The sequence below is a fragment of the Ammospiza caudacuta genome, chromosome 6 (genome assembly GCF_027887145.1).
Source record: "Ammospiza caudacuta isolate bAmmCau1 chromosome 6, bAmmCau1.pri, whole genome shotgun sequence".
NCBI lineage: Eukaryota > Metazoa > Chordata > Aves > Passeriformes > Passerellidae > Ammospiza > Ammospiza caudacuta.
The window spans coordinates 25,589,458-25,598,981 of NC_080598.1; the positions used below are offsets into that span (position 1 = coordinate 25,589,458).

Below are 9,524 nucleotides of genomic sequence, written 5' to 3' on the forward strand. Positions count from 1 at the left end.
TCTTTTTTGTACTCCTTCTTGGCAACTCTTTGTTCCAAGAATTTGGACTTAGAAGAATTTAAGTGATCTTTGCCCCACTGAAACTCTACCCTTCCAGATGTGTTGCATTTGCTACCCTTCCAGAAAGCAGATGTGTTGCATTTGCTTTCTGTGCAGGCCTGGTTAACAGCATGTCATGTTTTTTTCTCTTCAGGTCTGGCGTGAGTTCCCCGACAGGTTGGTTGGATACCCAGGTCGCCTGCATCTTTGGGACCACGAGATGAACAAATGGAAATATGAATCAGAATGGACCAATGAAGTCTCAATGGTGCTCACTGGGGCAGCCTTTTATCACAAGGTGATATACAACTTTCTCTGCACTAATGTACAATGTGTACATTAGAAAAGATCTATATGTGCTTCTGTCATTGTTCCATCAGTTTTTGTGGTGCTATGATTATGTTCTTTAAAACAGTTGTAGAACTGATTTTAAACTTTCCCTAGACCTCTTTCAGTTGCTGTGAAAACCACTGATTTGTCTCTGACAGTGAAATAAAACCAGTTCTTACCTTTATGAACTTAGAAAACTCCTGCCAGTTTGTATGACCTGAAAGTACATAGCAAATTTTGCAGGGAATGTATCTTTGTAGCTGGTAGGTTCAGAAAAGAGAACCAATTTTAATGAAATTTCTGTGGTCGTCAGGAAAGGAATAATAAGCAGTTTAGCACCTAAAAATTATTTTCTATCTGCTGAAGTAGTTCTTGTATGAAGGCACTATCACTTAGCTGTCTGCTGTTCCATGACTGAAATATTTAGTCTTATAGTTACTGTATCTGTATTTAAAATTATCTTTTCTTTCGCTCTCTTCTCTGCAGTATTTCAACTATCTTTACACCTATAAGATGCCTGGAGACATCAAGAATTGGGTGGATGCTCATATGAATTGTGAAGATATTGCCATGAATTTTCTAGTAGCAAATGTCACTGGAAAATCAGTCATTAAGGTGGGGCTTTTCTGCTGTTTATCTTTATGAAATTAAAAAATATGAGATACATACCTAAGTTTATTCAGTAGGCTTTAATATGTTACTTAATCCTCCATTTTTCTCTAATTGTCTCCCAGTATGGTGTCTTGGTCTCTTTCTCATGATAGAAAAGCCCTTCTGGTAAAGTTTTTGTGTTAACCGAGAACAGAGAATTATTTTTTACCAGTTGTTTCTGGTGGTTATTTTAACCATCTAGATGAGCTATAAAAGAAGATAATTTAAATGACAGCTGTACTTATGTGTGTGTATATGTACAGGCCCACAGACATATATTTTAACTATTTGAGATCGCTAGAGGAAAGAAATTGCCAACTGTCCACAGCTCGCTCTATTGTGGCCTGACAACAGCTGATTTATAGGAATGTTAATTGCAAGAACATTAATTGCAAGATCAGCTTTAAATGAACTTTTTATCCCTGAATTAATTTCCTGACATGTTTCGACACGTTTTCAGGTCTAGACATTCACTCCGTACATTCATTTCAAAGTGTGTCAGCTTGGAATGAGATTTAGAGGCCACCAGGCATTACTTCAATTAGCAGGGTCCGTTCTCCCTTCTGTCCATCATCATTTACTGGGACTGGTGGCTGCATTTCCTAGAAAAGTCTTTAGAAGATAAAGTGTGTGCTTTTGCTGAAAAAGTTTCCGAGCTGTATGAGGGCAGAGCAGAGTAATTTGGCACCTCTGTGCAATTCGGAGAGTTCTGCAGGGTTTGCCAGTCAGCTCTTAACTGGAGAGAGCGAAAGAGCGCCTGTTGGATTAACGTTACGGTGAAGTATGGGAAGCTATATTTCATCGCTGTTATGGCTGCAAGAACAAATGGTGTTTATACAGGGACCTTGGCAGTGAGAAAACAGTCATTAAACAGGAATTAAGGAGCTTGTCATCGCCACTTCTTTTCAGTTACAGAAGGAAAAAACCCTCCAAGCCGTTTTTATTAGGCCCCTGTGAATTTTGCAGTCAGCCGGGCCAGATGGAGCTGAATGCAGGAATAGAGTGGCTTTTTTTTTGTACACCCCCTCTTTTTGAGACAGCTCAGCTTACACTGCAGGCATGTTCAGAGGTATTGCACTGCTCTCTGTGCAAGGAGATTAATGTCCCTTCTGTTGATATTTGATAATATCTGGCGTGCCTTTCTTCAGGTGACCCCACGAAAGAAGTTCAAATGTCCAGAATGCACAGCAATCGATGGGTTATCACTGGACCAGACACACATGGTGGAAAGGTGAGTGACCACTCTCTATTTCTCTGATTGCCTTGTTCTGATCCCTAAAATCTTATCCTGTGTCTCATTAAATTAGGACCCAAAATTATAGTGTTTTTATAAATTACTAATTTTGAAAGAATCTTACATGGATTCGATGAACATAAGTTATTCCTATGAGGGGTGATGTGTCACTGAAAGGTAGACTACTACAAAAAAGGACTTTAGGAGTGTACAATTTTTAGCAGCTTTGCTGTAAATCTTTAGGACAGATATATGAAGTTCAGGTTCTTGGTTGGCAGTACTGTCAGTAATACCACATTTCTATTTGCCGTGGAATATCAACTGTAATAAGTATGAATTCTTTTTTTAAACTAGATAGTTGGTAGCTTACCAAAGACCAGAAAGGATATAAATTATTAATAAAATAATTTGAAGTGATATTTGTACATTGTCTTCTTTCTAAGGATTGTGAAGCACATTGCTTCCACTAGTGAAGGGCATTTGCTGCACAATTCCATGTTGTGTTTTTTAACAATGTCAGCATTAATTCCACCAGTTATTTGGTGGAATTAACCTGAGATTTAGGACCAATGAAGGCATCTCACTTTAGGCTTCTTGGTCTGTTGCATTTCTCCTGCAAACTTTGGGGAAAATTATTTCCAGCAATAGAATAGGATGAGGTAGATAAGCAGGGGGAAGAAGTCACCAGGAGATACAGACAGTTGGACTTGATGATCTTAAAGGTCTCTTCCAACATTTTTGATTTGAAGAGGTGACAAAAAAAATCTGATCTGCATTTAAAACAGGCCATTTTAGATTTGCACGGAGAGGTATAACATGGTTATCTTACTAGTCATTAGTAAGACACTTATCATTTTAACAGTCAACTTTTTTCTGTCCTCTGTAGAAATCAGAAAATTTTAAGTGTTGTATGGGCTTTAATAAGACTGAATTAAAAAAAGGAGTATGCAACTCAGAAGTAAAACATACCCCATTAAGATGGTAAAAATTACTCTGCAGGAAAATACTTGAGAAAGCGGTGGGAAATTTTGTAGATCTTAAATGTTAGCTAAAAGGGAAGCACAAAAGGTTCCCCCATACCTAAGAATTCTGACTTGGCTTACAGGATGGGCTACCAAGCCAGTTAAGCTTTCCTGTGGTCATAGCAGTAGTGCTACAACAACACATGGGAATTTTAGTTATGAACTAGGTTCTCATTAAGGTAAATGCTATAAAAACAGAAGATGAAAAAATTGCTCTTTGCCTTGAAGTGCATTATGATGCTGGGTAAAGGTCATGTTTCCATGTCTATAGCAGTTCTTGTATCCTCAGAGTAAAGTGTCATTGACAGTTTATTGAGAACATGTTTAAGCTGTTATTTTGCTTGTCTGCAATTTTGAAAAGTGGGGAATACTGGGTTGTGGGAAGTGTTAGATGGACTGCAAATCCACATACTTTTATTTGTCCAGCTAAAGAAGTACATGCTGAGGTAGAGTCTGAGTGCAGGAGAATCTGGAGAGATAGACAGTTTAGGTATATTCAGGCTTGATTTTGAAAATCCTTAATGTCATACTGAAACTGCTTGCTAGACCTATTGCCTTCTTGCCCTGTGTTATCATCTACCTAAATATAAGGGAGTTATTTGAGAACCTGAAAGGGTTTTTTTTTTTTTTAAGTTTTATGCTAGATATTCATTTAAAGTGGATAATAAATGGTAACAACTCCTAGAGCAAATTTTCCTAACTTAGTAGTGAGTAAGGCTCTCATATCTATCTATCTATCTATCTATCTATCTATCTATCTATCTATCTATCTATCTATCTATCTATCTATCTATCTCTCTGTCTATCTCTCTGTCTATCTCTCTGTCTATCTCTCTGTCTATCTCTCTGTCTATCTCTCTGTCTATCTCTCTGTCTATCCATCCATCTATCCATCCATCCAATCTATCCACTAACTATTTTCAGGGTCAGGAGAGAAGCTGAATGGAAAAAAGTGCATACATCAGGGAATACTTGTCATTATAAAAGAATAACTTTGTACTGATAACTTTACAGTGTTGGGTATCAGAAACAATACCTCAGGTGTCAGGCAAAGAGCCATTTTCAGCTTTACTGCAGCTTCCCCAAGTGCCTGACTCCTTGCTTTCTAGCATTCAGAGATAACAAACAGGTAGTCTGAGCTAATTACTTGCCCGGATATCCAGGGATCAACCTACAGTTTGTGAAACAAACAGTTTATCAGGGTTGCCAAGTACATGCACAACATTTAGTGTTAGGTTTCTGGTTCAGAAATAGCAGAGAGATGCCCAGCAACTGCCTGTTGGTTTTTGTAAATGGAAAAGGTTTGAGAATTCAGTTGTGGAGATCTGTCCAGAAAAGATATGTAACTAATTGGTTTTCTTGGGCCTTTTGACTCATTCAGAAGAGACAAAGGAAGATGGTGTAGTTGAACTCTGTCTCTTATTAAGAAATTTTATTATTTTAGCAATACACTGAATCAAGGGAAAGCCAACTTTTATTCTTCCTGCTGTCTAATTTATTTGAGATAAATAGAAGACTTTAGTCCCCAGGGTTATCAAACTCCATCATTAAAATATCTTAACTGAAGAAAACTTTGAACCAAGTCTTGTCCTAGGTTAGCCTTCACATCAGGTTACAGAAGAAACTGCAGGATGGTCTTATAATCCCTGTATTTACAGGTGTTTAAGTAGCAACAAGTTTACTGCCTTTAACATCTTTACATCTGGCTCTCAAAAATGGACAATGCTTTAAAATGTAATCTGGAGGGCAACTGCCAGTACAGTAAATATAGGAAAGGGCTGAGCTGCTTCTGCAGCCGCAATAACAGCAGTGTTTTATTTAGGAAATGCAAGTATTTGTCAGAGTCAAAGTAGGAAGCCATTTCCTTAAGAGGCAAACTGCCCAGGTCACAGTTGGCCAAAGGTTGCAGGTACAGGGTTACCCTGTTAGGTTAGGGGTGGTCTCAAGGAAAATCTGTGGAGGCAGCCATGTTGTGGCAGTTTTGCGCTCCCCTTAGGATGTCTTTGGCAGCCACAGTGCGCCTGGAGCTCTGATCTTCCTGGTTTAAAAAACCCTAACCCTAGGCATAACCCTAACCCTCTTCAGGTAAATCAGCTGAGGATTTGGGATGGTCCCAAGGTAAAAGCTGAGGAGGCAGCCATGTTGTGGCAGTTTAGCGCTCTCCTTGGGATGTCTTTTGCAGCTGCAGTGTGTGTGGACCTCGGGGCTTCCCCGTTTTCAAAACAGTAACCCTAGTCGCAACTCTAACCAAAACCCCATATAATAAGAAAAGACTTAGGCTATGGCTAGCTCCAAGGAAAAATCTGTGGAGGCAGCCATATTGTGGCAGTTTTGCACTCCCCTTGGGATGTCTTTCGCAGCTGCAGTGTGCCTGGAGCTCAGGGCTTCTTGGTTTAAAAAAACCTAACCCTAGGTATAACCCTAACCATAACCTTAGTCATGTAAATCAGCCTAGGATTTGGGATGCTCCCAAGGTAAAAGCTGTGGTGGCAGCCATGTTGGGCCAGTTTTGCATTCCCCTTGGGATGTCTTTTGCAGCTGCAGTGTGCCTGGAGCTCTGGGCTTCCTGGTTTAAAAATCCCTAACCCTAGGCATAACCCTAACCCTAACCATAGTCAGGTAAATCAGCCTGGTAGGTAGTTGGATTTTAGCAGTGATGAACCTGTTTAAGAGAGACCTTAACAAATACCAAGTTCATCCAGGGGTAATGTGGCTCTCAGTTTCGAAATTTATACAATCTTAATGTCTTATTGAGCTGAGTACAACTGCATATTGCGAGCAATGGAAGAAAAAAAAATAATACTTGGAAGCAAATATGCCTCTGTTACTCTGATTTTGAAAAACTATTGACACAACTAAGGGACACACCTGCCCTCCATATTGAGATGACAATACATTCTCTTGGCTACCTAGCTTTCATTGTTTTATGTTCTAGATATCCCTTCTGGTTTATATTGTCCAAAAGTGGCAAAGACTTCAGAATTCAAGTGATTTAGTTCAGTGCTAGAGATGAAATTTTTGGAAAGTATCTTTCTTTCGAAGACATTTTCTGGCTTGTGCATGACATGTATTTCCTTTTAAAAAGTCTGTTTCTCATCTTTGAATTTGATATTTATTTGTGGAGGGCTAACTTCTGCTTCAGCCAGAGTGTTTAGAACATACTAATTTTTCCATTTTTAATTTTTGCCATTTCTTTAACAATGAAATGGTTTCCTGGTGGTTAAAGATATTGTACTGGCAGGCTTAAATGGACTTTACACCAAAATAAGTTCAGCTGTAGAAGGATCCCATATTGATATTTTGTCATAATACCTCACTTTTGATTTGGGAGTATAACCTCTGGAGGGAAGAGGTCAATTTTGTCTGCCCTATGCATTTAGTTTTGTCTTTTGCTCTGAGGGTGCCACTTAGTTTTGGTTGTGACAATGGCTGCTCTGATGTGGACACCTGCCTGCCAGGCAGTAGGCTGAGATAACTAATTCATTTCACACCAGCCACCAAGCAGCTGTTACATTACAATGTCTTTCAGTCATTACTGGGAAAGGCAGGATTTGAACCAGTAGACTAAAAGTATTCTTGTATTCCAGAAACCAGTGAAGGCCAGCAGCTGTGCAAACCTCTCACATGCACATCTCCCAGTGCATCTATCTCATTGCCTGTGAAGTTTGTGGGTTTCCTGCCATAAGTCTTCCCCAATACACATCCACATCATGGATTAGTTAACCACATTTCTTACAAGTAACAGATTATTTGAAAGTCTGAATTTATCTAAAAATCAGATGTGTTTTAAGATAACTTATGGTGGGCATTCTGTGGGCATCCTGCTGTCTGCAGGAACTACTGCAATGAACCTTTCAGTGCTTGTGGTCCAAATCTCATTCTCTTGATGGTTCACCTTGTTACTTTAGATTATTGAACATCTACCTGCATCTTCACTTAAGTCCTCATTGGTGGCTCCTTTGCTATTTCAGATCTGTGCTACACTGGAGCAGATAGTGCTTGTCACAGGAGTAGAGGTTGTGTCCCACTGTACATGGTTTTCTCTTACACTCTGAATTTCTTTTCATTTGTTTGTGGTCCCGATGATTTGGATCTGAAGATAGAAAGGTATGAGGTAGGATGAAGTATGAGAGGATGGGAAGGTATCAGAAAGTGAAATGTCTGCATTTACCTGTAGTAATATTTATTCAAGTATCACTTCATATGAAGTAGTTTTCTGACACTTTTCTCAGGACAGAAAATGGTCTGAATGATGACCATTATAGTTTGAAACAGCTATGTGGTTGAGGAAATAATTTTGAAAACTTCTCTTGCTGTCCTGTCTACTTCAAAAGAGTGTTTGGGGCAGCGTTCAGCAGTCCCCATCACAGAACTGTCACACTCAGTTGGTGTGATTGACCAGGTCCTGATGAGGAAAATTATCCTGGAGCCGTAGTGACCCCCTAACCCTCCAAAGGGGTCGGGAGAGGGTACAGTGGTTGGAGAGTGAGAGACCTGCTCTGCCACCACCTGCAGCACTTCAGTCTCTGCAGCTGAGTCAAAGTGCTCACTTTGTTGTTTGTTTTCCCCTTTGAATGGCAAAAGAAATGTCACCTGTTTCCTTGTAGCTCTCTGTTAATGTACAGGGAACTGTTGTCATGATTCTTGGTATCTGACTTCCTTAAAATCTGTTTAATGTAGCAGTCAGCTAAAGTTAGCTGAGCATTGACTGAAGTGAGATGAGCCAGGTTTTCTCTGCCTTGCTTCCACAGGTATAGCCCGTCAGTGAAAAAGTTAAAGGAGCAATGTCACGGTTACACATCTGCTTGCTTGTTTTTTGAAGAACGTGGCTGTTCCTTTCCACATTACTGACACTGAGATTATTGAAACTGAAAGAGTCACCAGTGGTTCAGTTTTTTTGTGCTAATGTAATGTCTTATTGCTCAATATATCTTTATTTAGACAAGGAAAATAAACTAGTTAGTTTGTTTCATTTTATAGTTTTAATTCAGCTTCACCTTTAAATTACAGTACAATCAGCTCTGCCTATTCTCTGAGGCATGTTTATTTTTTTTGTGGGAAAAGATAGAGCTTCTGAAGAAGCCTGAAAAAAGACAGACTTTTTGTTTTTAGAACTGTGTTTTCACAAAGCCTTGGTTTTTGCAAAACCTTCGTTATAAACGAAATTGACCCAACAGTGGCCCTTTAAGAGACATGTTGGCAGTTAATCTGTTCTGGTTTACCACATGTACATTGCTTTAAGAATGACTGGAATTCTAGGGGGAGGGAGAAGGGAAGCTTTGACCTCCATGTGCACATGTGCTGCTGCCAGCATCCCCTTGCTCATCTCTGTGATTAAATGGGTAAATCAAAGAACACCAGCTTCTTTTCTGTTCTCTCTGCAGTGAGGCTCTCTCTTTATTTATTAGTAGCCAGCATGGCTGAAATACTTCCAAGTGCAAGAGGGAAGGTTTCTACCAGTTATTTTGGTGTGGGAGTTGGTAGCCTGCCCAGTTGTTGTTAATTATACTGCTTTCCTTTTCCCCAGATCTGAATGCATCAATAAGTTTGCCTCTGTCTTTGGGACCATGCCTCTCAAAGTGGTGGAGCATCGTGCTGACCCCGTCCTGTACAAAGATGACTTTCCTGAGAAACTGAAGAGCTTCCCCAATATCGGCAGCTTGTAAAGAGTGAGACAAACCTCCATGAGGAAAACAACAGCTGAAAAGGTGCTATGAGGAATATAAGGCCCTGAAGACAAAACTTGCTAGAGAGTGGGTTTGCATCTGAGAGAGATGAGGATTAATGTTGTTGTCTTCCTTTTACATTGCACAAAGTTGTATTTGAAATGTGGACAGCTGCTTCTCAGTTGCTCACAGAGAGTTGAATCTATTTGTGGGTTCTCCAAAAAATGTCACACTTTTGTCCAGAGGAGGCTATGCATCTGGAAGAATAAAACAGAATCTTGCTCTCTGTGGTCTGTCTGGCATGACTGACCTCTTCTATCAAATGTGCTGCAGGCTCTCTGGTTAGTGAGCACCCATCCATTTAAAGCAACTGTCTGCCACGTACAGCTGTTCTCTTTTGGGAGGAGTTTATTTCCTGTGTGGCTGGTGGGCCTCTGTCTTTTGAGCTTTAACTGTTGTCTTAAGTAACTGTAACAAATATTTTCTTCTGTAATATGAGACAAATGTTTATTTTTTTACAACATCACAAAAATCTGTTTGTTTTCACCTAGTTTAAAGAACAAAGCAATTTGTGTTACTTAA

General features: G+C 39.6%; 1 protein-coding gene across 1 annotated transcript in view; it reads left to right on the forward strand.

Annotated features, from left to right (window-relative positions):
• Positions 1 to 9,235, forward strand: part of EXT2 (exostosin glycosyltransferase 2) — a 71,514-nt gene extending 62,279 nt beyond the window's left edge. Inside the window, exons 11-14 of the mRNA XM_058806799.1 lie at positions 194 to 337; positions 856 to 984; positions 2,169 to 2,251; positions 8,804 to 9,235. Of these exons, the coding sequence (XP_058662782.1) occupies positions 194 to 337; positions 856 to 984; positions 2,169 to 2,251; positions 8,804 to 8,942 (495 nt within the window). The 3' untranslated portion in view covers positions 8,943 to 9,235. The remainder of the gene's footprint in view (positions 1 to 193; positions 338 to 855; positions 985 to 2,168; positions 2,252 to 8,803) is intronic.
• Positions 9,236 to 9,524: the final 289 nt, after the last annotated feature.